Raw genomic sequence first — 27,461 nt, forward strand, 5'->3', positions numbered from 1 at the left:
TCCAGCTGCCATCCCCAAGGCCCTGAGCCCCGCAATGACCTGCCTTCCCTTGTTCCACTGCACCCTCATCCTTCTTGCTGAGCAGGCAGAGCTTCAGCCCTTTGCTGTGACCCTTTGTGCCCGACTTGTCTGCCTGCAGCCTGCTTCCTCCGGCAGGTGCCGGGCGTGGAAGTCCTGGCCTTGCACACGAGACTGAAGAGGACTGGCGCCTGGTTAGCCACAGAACTGAAACACTTTATTGCAGGGACTCAGCCAGCTGAGCTCTTCCGTTGAGAGGAGCGCGGGCAGGACAGAGCAGGCCTTTGACACTGAGGCTGCCTTTGCATCAGCAGGCATTGCCCCAGCGGGAAATGGTGGTGGTGCACTGCAGCCAGCCCTGGATCCTCTCCGTCCTGCTGATCAAACCTTTTCTCCTATTAGGAACTGCACCAACTTCTGCAGCCAAGAAAGGAAATCCCACAGCTTCTGCACTGGAAGTGGGCAGGGTGTAAACCTTCCTGCTTCTGTTGGTGTTGGCCTGTGAACGGGGGTGGAGGTGAAGGCTGGCTGCGGCCTTGCAGTAGTCGCTACTGCTGTGTGCAGGCCCATCTGTTCCAGGATCCAGTTGTAGAAGTGCTGGGTGGAGGTGTAGACTCCGGGCTTCTTTGCTCTCGCACAGCCCATCCCCCAGCTGGTCAGGCCAACAAGCCAGAAGTAGTCAGCGCTCTTGTCTTGGCACACAAGAGGCCCACCGCTGTCCCCCTGCAGCAGAGGAGAGAGGATGAAGGGGTTGTTGGGTGGCCACCGTCAGCCCAGTGGCTGGCTCCTTCCCTCTCATGGCACTTCCAGAGCTGTATTTAGTGGCCAGCCAAGCTCTGGAGAAGCTTTCCTGGGCGGAGGTGGCGGGCCTGTAAGGCAGGGCTCGCTCTCCCTGCAGCACAGTTGTCCTGCAGGTGCTGCAGAAGGATGTTGCACGTTTGGGATGGTGAAGCTCTGGGCTGCCAAGGGCACTGGGTGGGCTTTGTGGACATAGTGCCAGGCCTCTGGGACAAGGCAGGCAGGCCCTGGGCAAAGGCGTGCAAAAGGGGAAGGGGGGTAAGGCCCTCAGCAGTGGGGACACAGCAATGGGAGTGTGAGTGGCCAGGAAAAGCCCGTGACGGTGCAGGTTTGGGCGGTTGTGGCGGGGCTGCCCGTGCTGCCGGGGCTTGGCTTGTAGCACGCTCCTACCTGGCAGGTGTCGATGCCACCCTGCGGATAGCCAGCACAGATGTTGTGGGTGTGGATGGCCCCTCTGTACCAGCCGCTGCTGTTACAGACCCCGGCATCAATGAGGTGGACCTGGGCCTCCTGCAGCACATACGCCGATCCTCCAGCTGTGAAGAGCACAGAAAGGAATGAACTCCCAGCAGCTCATTGCCAGTTCTCCTTCCCTGCGTGACTGAAGCCCTATCCCGGGGCTTGGCTTTGCATGTGGGGAGGCGCTGGACCGCTCCTTCCTTTCTGCCTTGCTCTGGGTCAGTGGCTCACGCCCCCCTCTCTAAGAGGCATACGTCCCCACAGCCTGATTCTGGCTTTCGCCTCTGCCGTCAGGAAGAGCAACCTGCCTCCCCAAGCTGGCCAAGCTTGCGCTCTCAACGTGACTATATTTTGGGAGCTCACCTCTTGCAGTCCTGGCACCCCAGCCACTGACGTAGCACTCTGTCAGCTCCGAGACTCTCAGCGAGGCATCGGGCACGCAGGCAAGCTGTACATAGCTGTTGCACTGGACAGGCTGCTCCAGTTCCAGCAAGGCAATGTCGTTTCTCCACGTGATATTATTGAAGTGCTGGTGAACCAGCAGCTGCCTGATGTTGCGCACCTGGGCCTCAGGTCCCAGCTGGGTCAGCTGGGTGGCACCTACCACCACCTGCCACATGGTGATGTTCCTGGAAGGCAGATGGAGAGAGGGCTCAGAGGGAGCAGAGCCACATGCTGCAGCAGCACAGCAGTCGCCCTGCCTGCTGCTTGGCAAGGCAGAGAGGAAAGCAGTGCTTGGGAGGGTGCGACAGACCACGTGCTCCTTGGGCTCAAGCAGTGTCGAGCTGGAGGCTGCTGGGAAGCAGTGGCATGAGCCCAGCCTTCTCCTGAGCAGCCTCTCAGGTGGCTGCGGAGTGCCCAGGCACTGGGCGTACTGCAGGGCAACGGGACGGGAGCAGCACGTGCTTTTGCACTCAGGGCACCTGCTAGAGTGTGGGGCTAGCCCTGAACCCTGGTCCTCCTTACCTGTCCTCGAAGAAGCAGTGGGCTGCTGTGAGGACCCACTGTGGGCTGATGAGGGAGCCCCCGCAGATGTGCGCCGTGCCTCCTTCCAAGAGAGCCTCGATGCTGACGATCCAGGGCCAGGCCCCTGGCTGGGCATCTGTGCCACCCACAACGCGCGACATGCCGTAGTGAAAAGCCGCAGGCCGAAGGCCGCAGGTGCCTCTGTAACCAGAAACTCCATTCTGGTTAGCTCCATGGAAGCTTGTGCCATTCCGGCTAAAGGCCAGCTGTCTTCCCTCCCCTCAAGGCATGGCCAGAAGGGCCGAGGAAACCCGTGGGGTGTGTGCCCGCTCCCCTTTCCCTGCTTTCTGCTTCAGCCCGTAGACGAGTTGTGCCGGCAGCCTGGGTGATGGCAAGGAGCTGAGCCTCCCAGATGGCCTTCAAGAGCCACTGGGGTGGCCATGGGGGACAAGCAGGACCCCTCCAGAGAAGCTCACAAGGGTTGCCCAATGTCCCTCCCAGAGCCTCGGGCCACTTACCCACAGCTATCCCATGTGCCATGCACAGGACAGCACATGGCCAGCAGGACAACGAGGAGGAGGAGAACATCCATCACTACCAGCAACATGTGGCAGCTGCAAGAACGAAGGCTTGTCGCCACCCCTACGGCCACCGACAGAGTGCCCGCAGGATTCCCGTTCCTGGGGTACCCTTGGACACGGGGCTGATGTCACAGAGTGCCTGGTTCCAGGTGCTGGGCGTGGTGGCGGTGGGGGAGGGATGGGGGGCAACAGGAGGGGTTCCAAGCAGGACTGGAGGCGGAAGCTGGGATCGCACACCCCTGACAGAGCCCCACGCAATGCCCTGCTTGCACGATCAGGGTGGGCAGGCCCCGTGGCAGGCAGCAGCGCCTGGCTCCCAGCTCTGCCTGCTAACAGCTCACAGGGCAACACCCAGCGTGGCCTCGCAGCCTCTTTGGGGAGTTCCCTGCCGCCCTGCTCTCTGCAGCCCTGTGCCACCGGCTCCTTCCCAATAAACAGACACACAACAAAGAACACAATGACTACAGCAGCATGTGCGTGCTTGGGTGTTGAAGAGCCAATCTGTTGATGGCCATGGCACCAAGCAGTGCTCGGCAAGCCAAATAAGCCAAGCACAGCCCAGCAACGTCAACCTTCCTGCACAAAGCACAGTGAAATGCAGGTGCAGCACACTCCTCACTGGCCATGTCAGCCACAGCAACGCGCTCTGGCAGGTGTTGTATCCTTGCTGTCTTTGAGTTTGATTGCAGGTCTGGGCGCACACTGAGCATCCACTTGTGGCAAGGGCAATCAACGTGAAGCTCTAGAGAGAGAAGTATGCTCCTGCTCGCAGCCCAACGTGCCATCACTGTTCATGGCTTTGGTGAATCCTGCATCAGTCTTGTCTCATGAGTCTGCATTCTGCCGCTGACTGAAGGAGCCTTGCTCACTCTCCTGCTGGAGTGCAGGAGAGAAGCAGGAGCCAGGCACGTGCATTGCATTTGCACAGCAGGGCTAGGTCCCTGGAGGGTCGAGAGCCGTGGCTTGAAGGATGGCAGCCTCCAAGCTTGTGAAAGGTGCGGCAGCTCCCTGCTGCCATCCTGGCTTCTGTGGTGAGGCATAAGGCGCACAGCGGAGGGAGCAATCGGGTCCCGAGGAGGAGGACCACGCAGGCTCTGTCTGAAAGTGGAAGAGCTGCTCTCAAGGCCCTTGAGGTGCAGCAGGGCTTCCTAGGCCCCAGAACTGGCCTCCAAGCAAGCGGGCTCAAGGCTGCTTTGTGTTTTGAAAAGGGACCGGCTGCCGGTTCCCATGTGTCTGCTGAGAGCAGGCAGAAGGCGGCCTTGGAGAAGACAACTTGTCTGCTGGGGAAACCCTGCTCTTTCAGCACCAGTTTTGGCAGGTGGCTAGCGGAGAATGCCGTCAGAGGTGGCCACACTTCACAGATGCTTGAAGGAAGAGACTGGGGTCATTTGGCGGAGAGGACTCTGGCAGGGACAGCAGTTCCCAGGCAAGCTCGTCAGTAATGGCACACAAGTCCAAGGTGACCTAGCTAACAACACCCAAAGACCACGTGTGTTGACAGATGGGGCAAACCTGGGAGCAAAGGGGGGAAAAAATAACTGGGGTTGGCCCCGTGTCTGGGAGGAGAGCAGGGCTGAGAGAGGCAGGACTCAGGGAAGATGAGGGGCATGTATAAGCACGGCAAATGGAGAGAAGGGGGGATCAAGGAGCTGGTCACACAGAAGCAAAGTGCTGGCTGCCTTGCTTGCCTGAGCCCTGCGCCTCATCACCACAGTACCCACTGGCTTCTTTCGGAGAGCCACCCCAAAGCCCTTCCTGTGTGGTCCCATTCTGCACCTGCCACACGGTGGGTCCCCAGGCCTGGCTGCTAGCAAAGGCCGACGGCAAGACAGGCCACAGGCAGCCAGCACTTGGAAAGCCCCAGTGTCTCGGGCCAGCTGCTGCTGGGAGCCCTGTGCGCGTTCACAGCTCACTAGTGAACCTGAAGCTGGACGAGGTGACAAGCAAGAGGGGAGAGAGAGCCTCTCAGGCATGTGGATGGCCTGCGGTGTCAGCCGACGTGCCTGCTCAGCCCCAGCGTCCCCACCTTGCAAGAGGACCAGGCCTGCCAACCACTGGCCACCTCTCCACCTCCCAGAGGCAGGAAGGACTTGGAGGTGCTTGAGCATGCATGCCCTCAGCTGCTGCCCACCTAGGCATGCCCCCCCTGCGGGAGCTGCAGAAGGGCCTGCCTCTGAAGCTGCCAGGACCGTCCTCCTCTTGCTCTGTGCTTGGGCCCCGGCAAGCCATGGTGCTGCAGCTCCCAGCTCTGTTCCTACCCAGGACTGCAGGGCATGCCTCCAGCTGAACTGGGATCTCTGGAAACATGGGCATGCCCTTTGCTTCCTCTTGATCATGCAGTGAAAGGAGTTCTTATGGCTCTGCGGATGATGCTGGAGCATGCTCCCTCCCCAAACAAGTCCGGCTTTCTGTCCAGAGGCCTCAGGTGTACCTCGTAGCACAGAGCGCAAAGTCCACTCCCCTGCACTCCTAGCAGGCTTGGTAATGTCCCCAACGCACAGTTTGCTACCCCAGCACTCCGATAGTCAGAGGTGTCACCGAGCCGAAGCCACTGCGGAGCCCTCTAGCGTGAGCGTGGTCAGTTGTGGGCGGAAGGGGGTCTGGTAGCTCTGCGACAGGGATCCCATGTGGAGCAACCTGCGGTGACGCAGTTGGAGGCAGACTGAAAAAACACTATGTCTTCATGGCTGGGTTTGGACAAAATGGCCTTTCTTGTTTATACAAATTTTTTATATATCTTAGATAGTACATGTGTCAGTCCCTGACAGGTTTTTGTTTTCTTCTTCTTGCTTGCTATTTGCTGTTGCTGTAGGTGCCCGTAGGCTGTGGTTTTAAATTCCAGTTCTTCACATCCTGTTGACATACCTGACAATTTGTGGCTGTCTTAGAGGTACAGGACTAAGTATTTGAAGTCAACTAACTTGTCTGCAGGTCCTCTGCATTCCCCAACATTCCCCCCTTTTGTTTCTGAACAGCTAGTACCATATTTTGCCGTGTGCTGCAGGGCCCTTGCAAAGACGACGGCAACCAAGGCATTATCAAACAAAGAATACTGCCAATTGAGTGAATTGATGCCCCAAAGGATGACATTTTCTCAGATTTTGATAACGTGTTGCTGCAATGGGGTGCCTAAAATCCATGCAGCTCATACCATCACAATCCTCTCAGCCGTGTCCTTGAGCCAACATCAAAAGGGCAATAGTTGCTCTGTTTTGTATGTCATAGTGGCAAATTTGACTCACGTTCTTAACTGTAGAGGGATGTTTAAAGGACCAAGGACATATGTTACCATTGTCTGGGTTGGAGAACCCAGGCCTGTTAGTTGAAGCTGCAGAGCAGCTTTAACTTGTCCTGGGAACAAGCAGTGGGAGAAGGAAAACAAGCTATGCACAAACAAGAAGCCAGGTGCAGAGCAAGTCCTGGGAACCGCGAAATTAGCACACTCTCAGCGGCACACTAAGATCAGGTGCCTGCAGCATGCTCACCAATCAGCGACACGGACCCCTACATGGCCCAGAGACTTTTATCCAATCAGCTGTGTGTAAAGTCGATTGAGCAGTCGGTTTAAGTAATAAAAATGACCTGTTTGTTTAATAAAGGGACTACAGCATGTAGCCATATTGGTGTGATTGTCATGACTTGGCCGACTCCACGAGGGACCCTCTTTGCCTAACAAACAAGGTGATTTAACTCTTGAATGCTTTCCCTGCTGTTGCTCCGGATAAGAGAAGGACCACTGCAATACGTTCCCATCAGTTCCATAAATCAACCACATCATTACATGCTTCATCCAAAGTTATATTGTCTTTGAGCACATTATGCTTATCAACATGTTGACGTGTTGATTTGTGCGGGTGTCATGGTCCCATCATGGCCTCCTACTACTACAGCATCTACATAAAAACAACTATCAACATTCAAAGTGCAAACAATATCAACCTCTTTTGGATTAACATTATACAGAGGTAATCATCCCAAATAACAAGGCTTTCAGTAACATTCTCCGTTCCCCACATTCTTTGTCAAAATCTTACATTCACTTTTTTGCAACAATGTCTGCAAGTCAGTTTTGAGGAAGGGCACACCAAACAAGGACTGGTTCAGTAAGGAGACCACACATTAGTGTTTGCGTTGACTGGCGGCAGCAGTGCTCCCATGGTCTGGCACGCTAAGCCTAGGCCGCACACAGCGAGCAGGTATCCATCGCAGACCTTCAGCTGTAGAAACACAAGCATAACTCTCCCCCAAGTTAACAATTCACACAGTCCCAACCAATGCCCGGTACAAGGGTCTTTCATGCGTACTAAGGCGCCTTTGTGCTTTTGCTGCTTGTCACCAATTGACACCATGTGCTGCACAATGGGAGGCACTGCATGGTCAGCAGAGATTTTCAGAAAGTGTAAAACATAACATGCTTTCTCTAATCGTGCCTCTGGGGTCATTCCCTTCATTCCCCCTTTGCGTTTTCCAAGGTGGCATTTAAGAGTACCATTCATGCGTTCAGCGATGGCTTGGCCCCTAGGGGAATGGGGAATACCAAATTAGTGGGAGATCCCCCATTGGGAAAGGAACTGACTGACGGGCCTGGAATTATAGGCAGGTCCACGGTCCGTTTTGATTTCAAGAGGGACACCGAGCACAGAAAAAGCACGTTGCCAGTGCCGAATGACGTCACGACTGGTCTCACCTGTGTGGGCAGTAGCAATCATTGCACTAGAATATGTATCTCTTTTTACCATGGACATATTTTTGTCTGCCAAACTCACTGTAATCAGTTACATCTGTTTGCCAGAGCTGTAAAGCTTGAAGGCCTCTAGGATTAACTCCCTAATTTGGCACAGAAGTAACATTTTGACAGTGTGGGCAGGCTGCAACAATGCTGCGTGCAGCTGCCTCAGAGAGACCCTATTGGCCAAATTGATGATACAAGGATCGCCAATTCAGATGATAGAATTGGTGGGCTAACATGGCTTGCTGATGGACGTCAGGAACAGGCGCCGACAGAGCTGTAGGACAAGGCCTCAAGGACAAAATAGAGCTCTGCAATAGATTTTTTGCTTCTGGCACAAGGTCATGGTTGTGAAGAGTTTGAAGGGATGTGTTGCATGAACCTTTCAGATCATTTGGAATCAATTCATGCTAGCATCCAAAGATTAAAGGATGGAGTTTCTCATCTTCAACAATGTGATGCTTGGGATTGGTTAGATAAACTGTTTAGTGGTTGGGGCATTTCAGGATGGTTAAGCAGTTTAGTTAAGATGATTATATATGCTTTAGTTGCTTTTTTGTTTGTTTTATTACTTATAGCTTGTATTTTACAATGCTTACAAAAATTAATAACTTGTTCGATTTCAGGGGTTCTTTTTGTGCAACAGGAAAAGGGAGATGTAGGACAAGGCCTCAAGGACAAGAGTCCAAGTACTGATAGCCTGATGAATAGAGACTTGTTAGAACTTGTAGGGCACAAGCCCTGGGAACAAAGGAACAAGCTAACTGCAGACCCCTGCGCCGTTACAGTTGAGGAGGCAACCAGGCGGACAGAGAAACAAGTAGCCAGGTAAGGGAATGCATAGCGCCGATAAGTAACTTTGCTAATCAAGAAAGCCGCGTAGAAAGAAACTCCCTAACTTTGGAATTGAATCTGTTGCTATGTCAAGGTAAACCAATAAGTTCCTATTGTTTTAACGGTGTGCCTTAAATATCAACCAATCAGTGTTTTTTACGCTTAAGATTTAACCAATCAGAGTGTAATATGTAGAAGGTAGAAACGTATATATGTGTAAGAAAATCACTAATAAATGGACAACTTGCTTGCATCAAGCTGCATCCCATCTCTTCATTCGCCGCACAGAGCCACAGAAACTAGAGCATCAACTCTAGCATTGCCTTCAATTACAAAACCAGGTAGGGAAGTATGGCTATTAACACGCATAACATAATACGGAGAATGGCGTTTCTGAATCTCTTCCCAAACTAAAATCAAAATTGCAACAAGCTTGGGATTGTTGACATGGCCAAGGACAGCCCTGTCTAACTTGGGAAGGAGGGCTGCCACATATGCCGAATCAGTAACAAGATTAAGGGGGCCTGGAAAATACTGAAATGCCAAAGCCGCAGCCTGTAACTCTATGACTTGCGGGGATCCTTCCTGATATACAATTTGGGAATGCCATTGCCCATGTTTTTTCCAAGCGACTGCGTCTTTTCCCGTTTTTCCAGACCCGCCTGTGAACACTGACCTTTGACCGGTCAGTCTCTGCATCACCTTTGCATCATGATATACAATTTGGGAATGCCATTGCCCATGTTTTTTCCAAGCGACTGCGTCTTTTCCCGTTTTTCCAGACCCGCCTGTGAACACTGACCTTTGACCGGTCAGTCTCTGCATCACCTTTGGATGATGCAGATCACCTTTGACCGGTCGTCTCTGACTCCGTTGCCGTGGCTGCAATGTTAGATTTACAGTCATTTTCAAAAGTGGATGAGGTGGAAATGTGGTACTGAACTTGCCCTGGAAAACTGGCTAAAGCCATTTGAAGGGCAGTAGAGTTTAATAGCGCCCATTCAACATAGAATTGTTGTACAGGGATAATTACAGTTGGTGGATTAAGTCCAGTCAACTCTAAACATCTTTTTCGGATTTTTATGATCAAATCGGCAACAAGTTCGTACAATTCAACAGCACTTTTCTTAGGCTGCAAAGGCAGAAACAACCACTCAGGTACATGCAGTGGATCTTGCCAAGCCTGTTTCCGCTGCGCCAACATAGCATAAGGGGAAGATTGGTCCATTAAAATAAAACCACTTAAAGGAAGCGTGATATCTACACGCCACACATGTCGTGAAGAGATCAACTGTTGACTTCTTTCACAAGTGCCAAGGCTGCAGGCATTAAATACCTTGGGGCTAAAAGATCTGTGTCTCCTTTTAAAAGCTGCAAAAGAGGATGCATTTGTTCATTAGTAAGGCCTAAATAAGGCCGTAGCCAATTTAGCATTCCTGCAAGTTTTTGGACATCATTCAAAGTCTTTACATCCAGATTCAATTTGATAGGTTGTGGAGACACAGTTCCCTTCAGCACATTCATGCCCAGATATTTCCAGGGCTCTTGCCTCTGAACTTCTTCAGGAGCTACATTCAATCCAAATTCTGCTAAACTATGTCTGGCACCCTTCTCAGCTGTCTCCAGCAGCTCTTTGGACGGTGCTGCTAGCAAAATGTCATCCGTGTCATGATTAACAGTAAACATTTTGGTATTTGTCTCTCACTGAGCTCAGGGCTTGGGCTATAAACCATTGACAAATGGTTGGCGAGTTTCTCATGCCCTGAGGCAGCACGGTCCAGTGGTACCTTGTTGTGGGCTCAGAGTTAGTTCCAGTTGGTACTGTAAAAGCAAACTTTGCTTTCTCTTTTGGATCTAAAGGAATGGTAAATAAACCAATCTTTCAGATCAATAACTAAAATATCCCATTCCGTTGGTATGGTGGTGGCAGATGGCAGCCCTGGCTGCAAGGACCCCATAGGGGCCATCACTGCATTGACTTTACGCAGGTCATGCAACAATCGCCATTTACCAGACTTCTTTTTTATCACAACTACAGGGGTGTTCTACGGGCTATGTGATTCTTCAGTGTGGCCCGCGTCTAACTGTTCCTTAACCAATTCATGCAGGGCACACAGCTTTTCCTGGGGCAGGGGCCACTGCTCTCCCCATACTGGTTTGTTGACTCGGAAGGCACTTGGACACAATTTATACGACCAATGTGATCAAGTTAGTGCTGATTTATTAAAAGGCTTACAGCAATTTATACTCTTAACAAAAGACACACACGCCACGCATGCGTTGCTATTCAGAGGTGATGGGCTAAAGCTACTTGTCCACGCGTACTCTAGTCATCTATGATTGGTCCTGGCGTAGTGTCTACGTGCTGCTCTCTTGTCACGTAGCATCCTGCTTTATAACTCTCCTCGAGTTGTAGGGTACGATTCCACATGTCAACATCATGGACGTTACCTGTGGTAGAGAGGGGGCGGCTCACAGTGTGGGCACTGGGCACAAGGGATGGTCCATGTGAATAGTGAATGCTGTACCACTTATCTAAAGGATGACGCACCTATGTTTATTTATAGTTGGGAAATGTCCAAGGACCCTTATTGCCACATGACAATGCACAGACTAAGTCCTTGGGTTGGTTTTCTTTAGAAGGGACATTTTGGCTTAGATTCCTGTTGTACATGCAACGTGGCGAAGATGAAGATTTAAACATGGCCGCTAAGGAATAGAGTCTGCGCAGAGACAACTCCTCAAGGACATTGCGCAGGCACGAGATATGTAAATGAATTCTCTGAATAATAATGAATATGTAAACGACTACTTGGAAAACTAATGAATAGGTATGAGTAGCTTGTATAAAGGGGGGGACTGAAAAGTCCCCTCGGTGTGCGTGACTTTGGTGGAGTGATCCCCCATGCACCCAGCACTGCTGAAAAAAGATAACCTCTGCTCACTCGAATATTGGTGATTGATACTTTAAATCACATGCCACGGCCTGAGAGAGGAGAAACAGCACGAGGTTTGTCCCTGAGAGCCGAGTGGGAGAGGAGGTGCCAGGGACGCCCAGCAGCTGTGCCCCGTGCATGGCCACCAAGGGCAGGGACAGCCCCCCGGGCCTCCTGGGCACAGGGGCTGCCTCGGGGCCGGCACCCCAACGCCCTTCCTCTCAAGGGTGCTGGGCAGGGGCAGGGCTGTGCGTGTCACCCCATGTCACAGTGCCATCATTCAGCAACACAGCAGTCACAGTGCCCCGGGGGAGTATAAAAGGGGCATCATCTGTGTCCCCCGGCCAGTGCTGGCCTGGCACCAGGCTGAAGACACCTGAGAGGTAGTCCTTGACGGGCCGGTGGGATTCCCTGGGTGGGGTGAGGGAGGGAGACTGGAACCTGGATGAGGCTGCTGGTGGGGCCACATCCAAAGCTCAGCTGAGGTCTGGAAATCCTTCTCAGCTGGACAACCATGGCAAGGCCAAGGGAATGTCTTCTTGAGGAGCACGGCAGAGTACACTGTCCTCATCCCCTGTGAAGCCAGGGGCAGCAGCCATAAGTTATGGGATGCACAGATGCTGGTGGGATCCTAGAGCTTTGGAGCACCCACTGGTGCCCTCCCAGGTGCAGGAAGGATTCTGGCCCCTGAAGTCGATGGGACCAGGGATATTTGGCCACTCTCAGAAGCCCCTGAGATGGCTCTAGGTCAGAGGGAGAGGCTTGGCATCTCCCAGGAGGCACGACCAGCCCGTGGGACGAGGAGGCAGGTCTCGCTCACATGCTCGGGGAACAGCCCATCACCAGGGCTGGGGTCAGGAGGGAATTTTCCCTGGGGCACATGGGCACTGGCCCCTGGGGGTTATTTGCTTTCCCCTGCAGCACTGAGCACAACCGCTTGTCAGGGCTCCACGGGTCCCTTGGGCCAGGTCACCACCTGCTGCTCATGCCCCACAAAGATGGCCTCTCGTGCCCTGCAGCTGGAGGGAGGAAGGCTTTTTTTCCCCCGCGGTGGGCTAGCAAGTGTCCCTCCCCAGGGTTCCTTTGCCTTTCTCTGCAGCACTGAGTAGGGCCCGTGGCCAGGGCTGCTTTGGGCCATGCTGGCAGGGTGCCTGCTGCTCGTGCTCCAGGAAGGTGGCCCTCATGTCCCGCATCTGGGGGGAGGAACCTTTCGAGGCTCCCGGTGGGGCTGCCAGTGTAGCCCCCATGGGTTGCTGCTTTGCCTCTGTAGCACTGAGCACAGCCCCTGGGCAGGGCTCCTCGGGGCCCTTTGAGCCAGGTTCTCGCCCTCTGCTCTCGCACCTCTGAGGCACCATCGTGCCCTGGCGCTCTGGCTCTCTTGCCCATCGCGAGCTTTAGCAGGAGCGAGCTGTGCAAAAGTCTCATTGATATTCAACCTACAGTGAACGCCAGGAACAGAAGGGAACAGAAGTGTCACGCTGTGCGGTGCCTGGAGTTCTGCGTGAGAAGCTGTGAGCGGGGTTGGAGGGGTCCCTCCAGGAGAGCAGCTCTCTGCAGGGCAGGGCCCCGGCCCAGCCAGGAGGCAGGGGCAGGCACAGGCACAGCTACAACACGGCTCAGGCAGGGACTGAAGGGCCCCGGCTGAGCTGAGACACGTCCCCTGCACCCTTGGCAGGAGATGAGGGCGCTGGGGGTCCCAGGGGAGGCTGGTCCCAGCCACTGAGGCCTATGAGCACCCCCAGGACCCTGGCACCCGTAGACCTGCACTGCCCTAGGCTCTCTTTTAGGCAGTGCTGCCTGGCTGCTTTGGAGACGGAGTGTTGGGCCAGATGGACCACGTCTCTGAGGGAGCACTGTTGTTCTCAGGCTCTTGAGGTTTAGCTTGTTTGTTTGAGGGAAACACATCAGGAGTTACTAAAAATGAGTACAAGCAGGAAAAAAAAGTCCCCAGGGAAATGAGCAAGTACTCCTCACCTGAAAAGTTTGCAGCCCTTCAGCTGAGGAGCATGTCCTGCTTCAGACTGAAGGCTTGGTCTTTGAGCCTCCCTAGGGTCAGACAAGTGAGGGTTTGCCATCCTGTGGAAACCCAGTGAAACTGGATGGACACAGAACACTTTCAAAAGACACACTTTACACTTGCATTTTGCAAATTTCTGCAGATTGTCCAGTTCTCTTGAGTTGATCCACAACTCTACCGCCATCAGGAGATATGTGCCTCCTGCCCACAACCTGACAGAGGAGGCGATGCCTAGGCTGGGACGTGAGTGCCCATGCAATCCCTTCTGCTAGTGCAGGGCTGGAAAGAAATGTCTTCAGAGATTTCCTTGGCAAGTATTGGTAAGGAAAAGAGGAGGAAGGAAAGAGGAGAGCGGAGAAGAGGGAAGAAGAGAGAAGAGAAGATGAAAGATGAGAGTGGCGAGCAGGGAAGAGCAGAGAGGAGGGAAGAGGAAAGCAAATAGAGGAGGAGAGCAAAGAGGATGGAAGAGAGTGGAGAGTACAGAAGAGGAAAGCAGAGTAGAGAAGAGAGATGGGAAGAGGAGAGCAGAGTGAAAATTAGAATGGAGAAATAGGAAGAGGAGAGTGGAGCGGTGGTAGGAGGAGAGCGGAGAGACAGAAGAGGAGGGCGGAGAGGAGAGAAGAGGAGAGAAGAAAGAAGAGAGGGGAGAAGAGGGTAAATGAGAGTGGAGTAAAAAAGAGGAGAGCAGAGAGGGGTGACAAGGAGAACAAAGAAGCTGAAAAAGGAGAGCAGAGAAGTTGGAAGAGGATTGCAGAGAGGACGGAAGAGGAGGCAATAGGCAAGAGGAGGGAAGAAGAGAGCTTATAGAAGGGAAGAGGAGAGCAGTTAAGATGAAAGAGGAGAGTGAAGAGGAGGGAAACTGAGAGCAGAGAGGAGGGAAGATGAGAGCAGAGAGGAAGGAAGATGGGAGTGGATAAAAAGAGCAAGACTGTGGAGAAAATGGAAGAAGTGGAAGAGGAAAGCACAGATGAGAGAAGAGGAGAGCCATGTGGAGAGAAAAGGAGAGCAAAGCAGAGAGAAGAGGAGAGCGGAGAAGGTGGAAGAGAATTGCAGAGAGGATGGAAGAGGAGGCAATAGGAAAACAAAGGTGATGGAAGAGGAGAACAGAGTTATGGTAGGAGAGCAGAGAGAACGGAAGAGGAGTGCAGACAGGAGGGAGGAGAAGTGTGGACAGGAGGGAAGAAGAGTGCGGAGAAAAGGGAAGAGTAGAGTGGAAAGGAGGCATGAGGAGAGCAGAGAGGAGCGAAGAGGGAAGACGAAAGCAAAGAGGATGGAAGAGGAGAGCAGACAGCGGAGATGGATAACAGGGAAGAGGAGAATGGAAAAAGTGGAAAAGACAGGAGAGCGTAGAGGCGGGCAGAGTTGTACAGAATGAAGAGGAGATCGGAGCAGAGAGGAGAGTCGAGTGCAAAGGAGAGCAGAGAGGAGGGAAGAGGAGAGTTGAGCGGAGGGAAGAGGAGAGAGGAGATAAAAGTAAGTAGAGAGTGGAGAAGATGGAAGAGGAGATCAGAGAAGATGGATGAGGAGGCAAGATGGGTGTGGAGAGGAGGGAACAGGTATGCAAAGATAAGAGAAGAGGAGTGTGGAGAGGAGGGAAGAGGAAAGCAAAGCTGATGGAAGAGGTAAGTGTAGAGGAGTGAAGAGGAGAGCAGAGTGAAGAGGAGACCGTAGAAGAGGTAAGAGGAGTGCGGTAAAGAGGTAAGAGGAGTACGCAGAGGATGGATGAGGAGAGCATAAAATGCGTGAGGAGATGTGAGAAGATGGAAGAGGAGATAAGAGGAGATAGATGACGAGAGTAGAGAAGAGGACGGAAGAAGAGGGTGGAGAAGACATAGGTGGAGAGTGGAGAGGACGGAAGAAGAGAGCGGTGAGGAGGAAGCGGAGAGCAAAGCTGATGCAGAAAGTGTAGAGGAGTAAAGAGGAGAGAGAAGTGTAGAGGAGAGCGGAGAGGAGGGAAGAGGAGAGCAGAGAAAATGAAAGAGGAGAGCGGAGAGGAGGGAAGAGGAAAGTGGAGATGAATGGGGAGGAGAGCGCAGTATATAAAAGAAGAACGGTGAAGATGGGAGAGAAGAGCAGAGAAAATGGAAGAGGAGGAAAAGGAAAAGAAGAGAAATAGGAAAAGGAGAGCCATGTGGAGTAAATATGAGAGCAAGCTGAAGGAAGAGGAGAGCAGAGTGGAGGGAAGATAAGAGCGGAGATTAGTGAAGAGGAGAGCAGATGGAAGAGGTAATGGAGAATAGTGAAGTGGAGAGCAGATTGAAGAGGAGACAGGAGAGGAGGTAAGAGGAGAGCATAGAAGATGGATGAGGAGAGCGTAGATGATGGATGAGGAAAGCATAGAAGATGGACGAGGAGATATGAGTAGATGGAAGAGATCAGAGAAGATGGATGAGGAGAGCAGAGAAGAGGACGGAAGAGGAGGTTGGAGAGGACATAGGTTGAGAGTGGAGCGGATGGAAGAGTAGAACGGTGAGGGAAGAGGAGAGCAAAGCTGATGGATGACCTAAGTGGAGGGGCATAAAGATTAAAGGGGTGCCTCTAGCTGGGCAGGTGCCCCTGCCCCTGCTGACTGCCCCGTCCTAGGCTGTCAGAGCTGCCCGTTGCTGGCTCCCACCCCTTAAAAAACCTTAACCATAAGTACGCCAAAAACACTTAACCCTTAAAACCCTAAACTTTAATAACCTTACAAATGCTAAAAACACTTAAACGACTTAACACTAAAATACCAAACCCTAAAAACCCTTAACCCTAAAAAAGCTAACACTTCTTTAACACTAAGAACTCCATTAAACGCTACTAAATACTACATTAAATACTAAAACCCCTTAAGCCTAAAAAACCTTAACCACAGAAACCCTTAAACCTAAAAATCCTTAAAACCCTTAAGCCTAAACCCCCTTAACAGTAAAAACCTTTAAACCCAATAACTCTTAAGCTTAAAACGCCCAAAATCCCCTAACTCTAAAACCACTTCACATTAAAAATATTGAAAATCCTAAAAACCATTAACGTAAAACGCCTAAAACCCATTAAACCAAAACCCCCTAAACATCTTGACCTTAAAAACAGTAAAAACTCTTAACCCTAAAATTTTTAAAACACTTAACCCTATATAACCTATAACCCTAAAACCTCTTAAAAACCCTACAAATTCTTAAACCTAAAACCCCTTTAATGCTAACAACACTATGAACCCTTAACCCTAAAAAAAATATTAACCCCAAAACCCCTAAAAAGGCAAAAGCCCTTTAACTTTAAAACAACTTCAGAGGCAAAAAGCATTAACCCCAGGAAAGCTTAACCTTAAAAACCTTAAAAACCCTTAACCCTAAAACCCCTTAAAGCTCAAAATCTTAAAACCCCTAAAACCCAATAACATGTAAACCCTAAAAACCCTAACAACACTTGACACTTAAAACCCTAAAAACCCTTAACCATTAAACCCCTTAATCTTAAAAACCTTAATAATGCTTAAGCCCTAATACCCTTCATCATTAAAACCATTAACCCTAAAACCCATAAAAACCATTAACCCTAAAACCCCTTAACACTAAAATCCCTAACACTTCTTAACGCTAAAAACCCGTTAACACCCATAACACTAAAAAAACTAAATTCACTTAATCCTAAAACCCAAAAACCTCTTTAAACATAAAAATTGTCAAAACCCTAAAGCCTAAAAACACTTATCCCTGAAAATGCTTAACTCCAAAAACACTAAACATGAAAAACCCTAAAAAGACTAAATACCCTTAACCCTACAGCCCATTAACAGTAAAAATCCGTAACCCCCAAAGCACTTAACCCTGCAAACCAAAATCCCCTTTAACCCTAAAAAACCTAAAGCCCCTAAACCCTAAAAATGCTAAAGTCCAAAACCACATAACCCTAAAACCCTAAAAGCCCTTAACTTTACAGGTCAAATATGTGTCTTATTTTCTACACCTGTGCCTCCTGTTACAATTCCAAAAAATCCACGCCTTGCTCAGCTTGTGCCTTTTGTGAGTTGTGCTCCCCGAGCAGAGCCCAGGAGGCAGGGTGAGGAAGGACTGGGCTCCACAGGAATACCTCAAGTGCCTTGCACACAAGAACTATCTCCACAAGGACCCAACCTGACCTAGGAATTACTGGATGGATAAAATATTTGTTTCTGCACGAGATAAAGGTATTAATTGCCATTGTAATCTTTTTAATGATATACAGCTCTGTGTGGAATTGCTTTATGAGAATTATGAACCAAATGATAAAAGGATTCTGCATTGCTCAAAAAACAAAAATGGGGATTTGTGGAGCGGCTAGAAGACAATGGGCACATTATGAGCAATCCAGACCGAGTAACTTTATTGTAACAGCAGGCGGAAGTTACAGCAAGTTGCAGCTGTTGTGAAGGACACGTGAAAGGCTAAGAGAGACAAAGAAACTGTGTACAAGGACAAGGAGATTGTGAAACAGTGTATGTGGCAAGAAGATAAGGAAGTTGGACTGAAAAATGATGAGCTAAGATGTGAAACAGGATGTCTACCTGACAAGAGAGCAGCACGTAGACACTACGCCAGGACCAATCATAGATGACTAGAGTACGCGTGGACAAGTAGCTTTAGCCCATCGCCTCTGAATAGCAACGCATGCGTGGCGTGTGTGTCTTTTGTTAAGAGTATAAATTGCTGTAAGCCTTTTAATAAATCAGCACTAACTTGATCACATTGGTCGTATAAATTGTGTCCAAGTGCCTTCCGAGTCAACAAACCAGTATGGGGAGAGCAGTGGCCCCTGCCCCAGGAAAAGCTGTGTGCCCTGCATGAATTGGTTAAGGAACAGTTAGACGCGGGCCACACTGAAGAATCACATAGCCCGTAGAACACCCCTGTAGTTGTGATAAAAAAGAAGTCTGGTAAATGGCGATTGTTGCATGACCTGCGTAAAGTCAATGCAGTGATGGCCCCTATGGGGTCCTTGCAGCCAGGGCTGCCATCTGCCACCACCATACCAACGGAATGGGATATTTTAGTTATTGATCTGAAAGATTGGTTTATTTACCATTCCTTTAGATCCAAAAGAGAAAGCAAAGTTTGCTTTTACAGTACCAACTGGAACTACTCTGAGCCCACAACAAGGTACCACTGGACCGTGCTGCCTCAGGGCATGAGAAACTCGCCAACCATTTGTCAATGGTTTATAGCCCAAGCCCTGAGCTCAGTGAGAGACAAATACCAAAATGTTTACTGTTAATCATGACACGGATGACATTTTGCTAGCAGCACCGTCCAAAGAGCTGCTGGAGACAGCTGAGAAGGGTGCCAGACATAGTTTAGCAGAATTTGGATTGAATGTAGCTCCTGAAGAAGTTCAGAGGCAAGAGCCCTGGAAATATCTGGGCATGAATGTGCTGAAGGGAACTGTGTCTCCACAACCTATCAAATTGAATCTGGATGTAAAGACTTTGAATGATGTCCAAAAACTTGCAGGAATGCTAAATTGGCTACGGCCTTATTTAGGCCTTACTAATGAACAAATGCATCCTCTTTTGCAGCTTTTAAAAGGAGACACAGATCTTTTAGCCCCAAGGTATTTAATGCCTGCAGCCTTGGCACTTGTGAAAGAAGTCAACAGTTGATCTCTTCACGACATGTGTGGCGTGTAGATATCACGCTTCCTTTAAGTGGTTTTATTTTAATGGACCAATCTTCCCCTTATGCTATGTTGGCGCAGCGGAAACAGGCTTGGCAAGATCCACTGCATGTACCTGAGTGGTTGTTTCTGCCTTTGCAGCCTAAGAAAAGTGCTGTTGAATTGTACGAACTTGTTGCCGATTTGATCATAAAAATCCGAAAAAGATGTTTAGAGTTGACTGGACTTAATCCACCAACTGTAATTATCCCTGTACAACAATTCTATGTTGAATGGGCGCTATTAAACTCTACTGCCCTTCAAATGGCTTTAGCCAGTTTTCCAGGGCAAGTTCAGTACCACATTTCCACCTCATCCACTTTTGAAAATGACTGTAAATCTAACATTGCAGCCACGGCAACGGAGTCAGAGACGACCGGTCAAAGGTGATCTGCATCATCCAAAGGTGATGCAGAGACTGACCGGTCAAAGGTCAGTGTTCACAGGCGGGTCTGGAAAAACGGGAAAAGACGCAGTCGCTTGGAAAAAACATGGGCAATGGCATTCCCAAATTGTATATCATGATGCAAAGGTGATGCAGAGACTGACCGGTCAAAGGTCAGTGTTCACAGGCGGGTCTGGAAAAACGGGAAAAGACGCAGTCGCTTGGAAAAAACATGGGCAATGGCATTCCCAAATTGTATATCAGGAAGGATCCCCGCAAGTCATAGAGTTACAGGCTGCGGCTTTGGCATTTCAGTATTTTCCAGGCCCCCTTAATCTTGTTACTGATTCGGCATATGTGGCAGCCCTCCTTCCCAAGTTAGACAGGGCTGTCCTTGGCCATGTCAACAATCCCAAGCTTGTTGCAATTTTGATTTTAGTTTGGGAAGAGATTCAGAAACGCCATTCTCCGTATTATGTTATGCGTGTTAATAGCCATACTTCCCTACCTGGTTTTGTAATTGAAGGCAATGCTAGAGTTGATGCTCTAGTTTCTGTGGCTCTGTGCGGCGAATGAAGAGATGGGATGCAGCTTGATGCAAGCAAGTTGTCCATTTATTAGTGATTTTCTTACACATATATACGTTTCTACCTTCTACATATTACACTCTGATTGGTTAAATCTTAAGCGTAAAAAACACTGATTGGTTGATATTTAAGGCACACCGTTAAAACAATAGGAACTTATTGGTTTACCTTGACATAGCAACAGATTCAATTCCAAAGTTAGGGAGTTTCTTTCTACGCGGCTTTCTTGATTAGCAAAGTTACTTATCGGCGCTATGCATTCCCTTACCTGGCTACTTGTTTCTCTGTCCGCCTGGTTGCCTCCTCAACTGTAACGGCGCAGGGGTCTGCAGTTAGCTTGTTCCTTTGTTCCCAGGGCTTGTGCCCTACAAGTTCTAACAAGTCTCTATTCATCAGGCTATCAGTACTTGGACTCTTGTCCTTGAGGCCTTGTCCTACATCTCCCTTTTCCTGTTGCACAAAAAGAACCCCTGAAATCGAACAAGTTATTAATTTTTGTAAGCATTGTAAAATACAAGCTATAAGTAATAAAACAAACAAAAAAGCAACTAAAGCATATATAATCATCTTAACTAAACTGCTTAACCATCCTGAAATGCCCCAACCACTAAACAGTTTATCTAACCAATCCCAAGCATCACATTGTTGAAGATGAGAAACTCCATCCTTTAATCTTTGGATGCTAGCATGAATTGATTCCAAATGATCTGAAAGGTTCATGCAACACATCCCTTCAAACTCTTCACAACCATGACCTTGTGCCAGAAGCAAAAAATCTATTGCAGAGCTCTATTTTGTCCTTGAGGCCTTGTCCTACAGCTCTGTCGGCGCCTGTTCCTGACGTCCATCAGCAAGCCATGTTAGCCCACCAATTCTATCATCTGAATTGGCGATCCTTGTATCATCAATTTGGCCAATAGGGTCTCTCTCAGGCAGCTGCACGCAGCATTGTTGCAGCCTGCCCACACTGTCAAAATGTTACTTCTGTGCCAAATTAGGGAGTTAATCCTAGAGGCCTTCAAGCTTTACAGCTCTGGCAAACAGATGTAACTGATTACAGTGAGTTTGGCAGACAAAAATATGTCCATGGTAAAAAGAGATACATATTCTAGTGCAATGATTGCTACTGCCCACACAGGTGAGACCAGTCGTGACGTCATTCGGCACTGGCAACGTGCTTTTTCTGTGCTCGGTGTCCCTCTTGAAATCAAAACGGACCGTGGACCTGCCTATAATTCCAGGCCCGTCAGTCAGTTCCTTTCCCAATGGGGGATCTCCCACTAATTTGGTATTCCCCATTCCCCTAGGGGCCAAGCCATCGCTGAACGCATGAATGGTACTCTTAAATGCCACCTTGGAAAACGCAAAGGGGGAATGAAGGGAATGACCCCAGAGGCACGATTAGAGAAAGCATGTTATGTTTTACACTTTCTGAAAATCTCTGCTGACCATGCAGTGCCTCCCATTGTGCAGCACATGGTGTCAATTGGTGACAAGCCGCAAAAGCACAAAGGCGCCTTAGTACGCATGAAAGACCCTTGTACCGGGCATTGGTTGGGACTGTGTGAATTGTTAACTTGGGGGAGAGTTATGCTTGTGTTTCTACAGCTGAAGGTCTGCGATGGATACCTGCTCGCTGTGTGCGGCCTAGGCTTAGCGTGCCAGACCATGGGAGCACTGCTGCCGCCAGTCAACGCAAACACTAATGTGTGGTCTCCTTACTGAACCAGTCCTTGTTTGGTGTGCCCTTCCTCAAAACTGACTTGCAGACATTGTTGCAAAAAAGTGAATGTAAGATTTTGACAAAGAATGTGGGGAACGGAGAATGTTACTGAAAGCCTTGTTATTTGGGATGATTACCTCTGTATAATGTTAATCCAAAAGAGGTTGATATTGTTTGCACTTTGAATGTTGATAGTTGTTTTTATGTAGATGCTGTAGTAGTAGGAGGCCATGATGGGACCATGACACCCGCACAAATCAACACGTCAACATGTTGATAAGCATAATGTGCTCAAAGACAATATAACTTTGGATGAAGCATGTAATGATGTGGTTGATTTATGGAACTGATGGGAACGTATTGCAGTGGTTCTTCTCTTATCCGGAGCAACAGCAGGGAAAGCATTCAAGAGTTAAATCACCTTGTTTGTTAGGCAAAGAGGGTCCCTCGTGGAGTTGGCCAAGTCATGACAATCACACCAATATGGCTACATGCTGTAGTCCCTTTATTAAACAAACAGGTCATTTTTATTACTTAAACCGACTGCTCAATCGACTTTACACACAGCTGATTGGATAAAAGTCTCTGGGCCATGTAGGGGTCCGTGTCGCTGATTGGTGAGCATGCTGCAGGCACCTGATCTTAGTGTGCCGCTGAGAGTGTGCTAATTTCGCGGTTCCCAGGACTTGCTCTGCACCTGGCTTCTTGTTTGTGCATAGCTTGTTTTCCTTCTCCCACTGCTTGTTCCCAGGACAAGTTAAAGCTGCTCTGCAGCTTCAACTAACAGGCCTGGGTTCTCCAACCCAGACAATGGTAACATATGTCCTTGGTCCTTTAAACATCCCTCTACAGTTAAGAACGTGAGTCAAATTTGCCACTATGACATACAAAACAGAGCAACTATTGCCCTTTTGATGTTGGCTCAAGGACACGGCTGAGAGAATTGTGATGGTATGAGCTGCATGGATTTTAGGCACCCCATTGCAGCAACACGTTATCAAAATCTGAGAAAATGTCATCCTTTGGGGCATCAATTCACTCAATTGGCAGTATTCTTTGTTTGATAATGCCTTGGTTGCCGTCGTCTTTGCAAGGGCCCTGCAGCACACGGCAAAATATGGTACTAGCTGTTCAGAAACAAAAGGGGGGAATGTTGGGGAATGCAGAGGACCTGCAGACAAGTTAGTTGACTTCAAATACTTAGTCCTGTACCTCTAAGACAGCCACAAATTGTCAGGTATGTCAACAGGATGTGAAGAACTGGAATTTAAAACCACAGCCTACGGGCACCTACAGCAACAGCAAATAGCAAGCAAGAAGAAGAACACAAAAACCTGTCAGGGACTGACACATGTACTATCTAAGATATATAAAAAATTTGTATAAACAAGAAAGGCCATTTTGTCCAAACCCAGCCATGAAGACATAGTGTTTTTTCAGTCTGCCTCCAACTGCGTCACCGCAGGTTGCTCCACATGGGATCCCTGTCGCAGAGCTACCAGACCCCCTTCCGCCCACAACTGACCACGCTCACGCTAGAGGGCTCCGCAGTGGCTTCGGCTCGGTGACACCTCTGACTATCGGAGTGCTGGGGTAGCAAACTGTGCATTGGGGACATTACCAAGCCTGCTAGGAGTGCAGGGGAGTGGACTTTGCGCTCTGTGCTACGAGGTACACCTGAGGCCTCTGGACAGAAAGCCGGACTTGTTTGGGGAGGGAGCATGCTCCAGCATCATCCGCAGAGCCATAAGAACTCCTTTCACTGCATGATCAAGAGGAAGCAAAGGGCATGCCCATGTTTCCAGAGATCCCAGTTCAGCTGGAGGCATGCCCTGCAGTCCTGGGTAGGAACAGAGCTGGGAGCTGCAGCACCATGGCTTGCCGGGGCCCAAGCACAGAGCAAGAGGAGGACGGTCCTGGCAGCTTCAGAGGCAGGCCCTTCTGCAGCTCCCGCAGGGGGGGCATGCCTAGGTGGGCAGCAGCTGAGGGCATGCATGCTCAAGCACCTCCAAGTCCTTCCTGCCTCTGGGAGGTGGAGAGGTGGCCAGTGGTTGGCAGGCCTGGTCCTCTTGCAAGGTGGGGACGCTGGGGCTGAGCAGGCACGTCGGCTGACACCGCAGGCCATCCACATGCCTGAGAGGCTCTCTCTCCCCTCTTGCTTGTCACCTCGTCCAGCTTCAGGTTCACTAGTGAGCTGTGCACGCGCACAGGGCTCCCAGCAGCAGCTGGCCCGAGACACTGGGGCTTTCCAAGTGCTGGCTGCCTGTGGCCTGTCTTGCCGTCGGCCTTTGCTAGCAGCCAGGCCTGGGGACCCACCGTGTGGCAGGTGCAGAATGGGACCACACAGGAAGGGCTTTGGGGTGGCTCTCCGAAAGAAGCCAGTGGGTACTGTGGTGATTAGGCGCAGGGCTCAGGCAAGCAAGGCAGCCAGCACTTTGCTTCTGTGTGACCAGCTCCTTGATCCCCCCTTCTCTCCATTTGCCGTGCTTATACATGCCCCTCATCTTCCCTGAGTCCTGCCTCTCTCAGCCCTGCTCTCCTCCCAGACACGGGGCCAAGCCCGGTTATTTCCCACCCCCCGCTTTGCTCCCAGGTTTGCCCCATCTGTCAACACACGTGGTCTTTGGGTGTTGTTAGCTAGGTCACCTTGGACTTGTGTGCCATTACTGACGAGCTTGCCTGGGAACTGCTGTCCCTGCCAGAGTCCTCTCCGCCAAATGACCCCAGTCTCTTCCTTCAAGCATCTGTGAAGTGTGGCCACCTCTGACGGCATTCTCCGCTAGCCACCTGCCAAAACTGGTGCTGAAAGAGCAGGGTTTCCCCAGCAGACAAGTTGTCTTCTCCAAGGCCGCCTTCTGCCTGCTCTCAGCAGACACATGGGAACCGGCTGCCGGTCCCTTTTCAAAACACAAAGCAGCCTTGAGCCCGCTTGCTTGGAGGCCAGTTCTGGGGCCTAGGAAGCCCTGCTGCACCTCAAGGGCCTTGAGAGCAGCTCTTCCACTTTCAGACAGAGCCTGCGTGGTCCTCCTCCTCGGGACCCGATTGCTCCCTCCGCTGTGCGCCTTATGCCTCACCACAGAAGCCAGGATGGCAGCAGGGAGCTGCCGCACCTTTCACAAGCTTGGAGGCTGCCATCCTTCAAGCCACGGCTCTCGACCCTCCAGGGACCTAGCCCTGCTGTGCAAATGCAATGCACGTGCCTGGCTCCTGCTTCTCTCCTGCACTCCAGCAGGAGAGTGAGCAAGGCTCCTTCAGTCAGCGGCAGAATGCAGACTCATGAGACAAGACTGATGCAGGATTCACCAAAGCCATGAACAGTGATGGCACGTTGGGCTGCGAGCAGGAGCATACTTCTCTCTCTAGAGCTTCACGTTGATTGCCCTTGCCACAAGTGGATGCTCAGTGTGCGCCCAGACCTGCAATCAAACTCAAAGACAGCAAGGATACAACACCTGCCAGAGCGCGTTGCTGTGGCTGACATGGCCAGTGAGGAGTGTGCTGCACCTGCATTTCACTGTGCTTTGTGCAGGAAGGTTGACGTTGCTGGGCTGTGCTTGGCTTATTTGGCTTGCTGAGCACTGCTTGGTGCCATGGCCATCAACAGATTGGCTCTTCAACACCCAAGCACGCACATGCTGCTGTAGTCATTGTGTTCTTTGTTGTGTGTCTGTTTATTGGGAAGGAGCCGGTGGCACAGGGCTGCAGAGAGCAGGGCGGCAGGGAACTCCCCAAAGAGGCTGCGAGGCCACGCTGGGTGTTGCCCTGTGAGCTGTTAGCAGGCAGAGCTGGGAGCCAGGCGCTGCTGCCTGCCACGGGGCCTGCCCACCCTGATCGTGCAAGCAGGGCATTGCGTGGGGCTCTGTCAGGGGTGTGCGATCCCAGCTTCCGCCTCCAGTCCTGCTTGGAACCCCTCCTGTTGCCCCCCATCCCTCCCCCACCGCCACCACGCCCAGCACCCGGAACCAGGCACTCTGTGACATCAGCCCCGCGTCCAAGGGAACCCCAGGCAACAGGAATATTGCGGGCAGTACATCGTCGGCCGTACTGGTGGTGACAAGCCCTTGTTCTTTCAGCTGCCACATGTTGCTGGTAGTGATGGATGTTCTCCTCCTCGTTGTACTGCTGGCCGTGTGCTGTCCTGTGCACGGCACATGGGATAGCTGTGGGTAAGTGGCCCCAGGCTCTGGGAGGGAGATTGGGCAACCCTTGTGAGCTTCTCTGGAGGGGTCCTGCTTATCCCCCATGGCCTCCCCAGTGGCTCTTGAAGGCCATCTGGGAGGCTCAGCTCCTTGCCAGCATCCAGGCTGCTGGCACAGCTCGTCTATGGGCTGAAGCAGAAAGCAAGGAAAGGGGAGCGGGCACGCACCCCACGGGTTTCCTCGGGCCCTCTGGCCATGCCTTTAAGGGAGGGAAGATGGCTGGCCTTTAGCCGGAATGGCGCAGGCTTCCATGGAGCTAACCAGAATGGGGTTTCTGGTTACAGAGGCACCTGCGGCCTTCGGCCTGCGGCTTTGAACTACAGTATGTCACACGTCGTGGGTGTCCGAAATGCCCAGCCAGGGGCCTGGCCCTGGATTGTCAGCATCGAGGCTCCCTTGGAAGGAGGCACGGCGCACATCTGCGGGGGTTCCCTCATCAGCCCACAGTGGGTCCTCACAGCAGCCCACTGCTTCATCGAGGCCAGGTAAGGAGGACCAGGGTTCAGGGCTAGCCCCACACTCTAGCAGGTGCCCTGAGCACAGCAGCACGTGCTGCAGCATGTCCTGTTGCCCTGCAGTACACCCAGTGCCTGGGCACTCCACAGCCACCTGAGAGGCTGCTCAGGAGAAGGCTGGGCTCATGCCACTGCTTCCCAGCAGCCTCCAGCTCGACACTGCTTGAGCCCAAGAAGCACGTGCTCTGTCGCACCCTCCCTAGTGCTGCTCTTCTCTCTTCCTTGCCAAGCAGAAGGCAGGGCAACTGCTGTGCTGCTGCAGCATGTGGCTCTGCTCCCTCTGAGCCCTCTCTCCATCTGCCTTCCAGGAACATCACCATGTGGCAGGTGGTGGTAGGTGCCACCCAGCTGACCCAGCTGGGACCTGAGGCCCAGGTGCGCAACATCAAGCAGCTGCTGGTTCACCAGCACTTCAGTAATATCACACGGAGGAACGACATTGCCTTGCTGGAACTGGAGCAGCCTGTCCAGTGCAACAGCTATGTACAGCTTGCCTGCGTGCCCGATGCCTCGCTGAGAGTCTCGGAGCTGACAGAGTGCTACGTCAGTGGCTGGGGTGCCAGGACTGCAAGAGGTGAGCTCCCAAAATGTAGTCACGTTGCGAGCGCAAGCTTGGCCAGCTTGGGGAGGCAGGTTGCTCTTCCTGACGGCAGAGGAGAAAGCCAGAATCAGGCTGTGGGGACGTATGCCTCTTAGAGAGGGGGGCGTGAGCCACTGACCCAGAGCAAGGCAGAAAGGAAGGAGCGGTCCAGCGCCTCCCCACATGCAAAGCCAAGCCCCGGGATAGGGCTTCAGTCACGCAGGGAAGGAGAACTGGCAATGAGCTGCTGGGTGTTCATTCCTTTCTGTGCTCTTCACAGCTGGAGGATCGGCGTATGTGCTGCAGGAGGCCCAGGTCCACCTCATTGATGCCGGGGTCTGTAACAGCAGCGGCTGGTACAGAGGGGCCATCCACACCCACAACATCTGTGCTGGCTATCCGCAGGGTGGCATCGACACCTGCCAGGTAGGAGCGTGCTACAAGCCAAGCCCCGGCAGCACGGGCAG

The 27,461-nt window shown here is 51.3% G+C and overlaps 1 protein-coding gene across 1 annotated transcript in view; it reads right to left on the bottom strand.

Annotated features, from left to right (window-relative positions):
- Nucleotides 1-213: 213 nt before the first annotated feature.
- The window catches only part of LOC130147366 (acrosin-like), a 51,109-nt gene continuing 23,861 nt past the window's right edge, over nt 214-27,461 (bottom strand). Inside the window, exons 3-5 of the mRNA XM_056334379.1 lie at nt 1,639-1,904; nt 1,207-1,352; nt 214-741 (exon numbers count right to left, since the gene is read on the bottom strand). Coding sequence (XP_056190354.1) covers nt 400-741; nt 1,207-1,352; nt 1,639-1,904 — 754 coding nt within the window. The 3' untranslated portion in view covers nt 214-399. The remainder of the gene's footprint in view (nt 742-1,206; nt 1,353-1,638; nt 1,905-27,461) is intronic.

This window comes from Falco biarmicus, chromosome 4, assembly GCF_023638135.1.
Source record: "Falco biarmicus isolate bFalBia1 chromosome 4, bFalBia1.pri, whole genome shotgun sequence".
NCBI classification, from domain to species: Eukaryota; Metazoa; Chordata; class Aves; order Falconiformes; family Falconidae; genus Falco; species Falco biarmicus.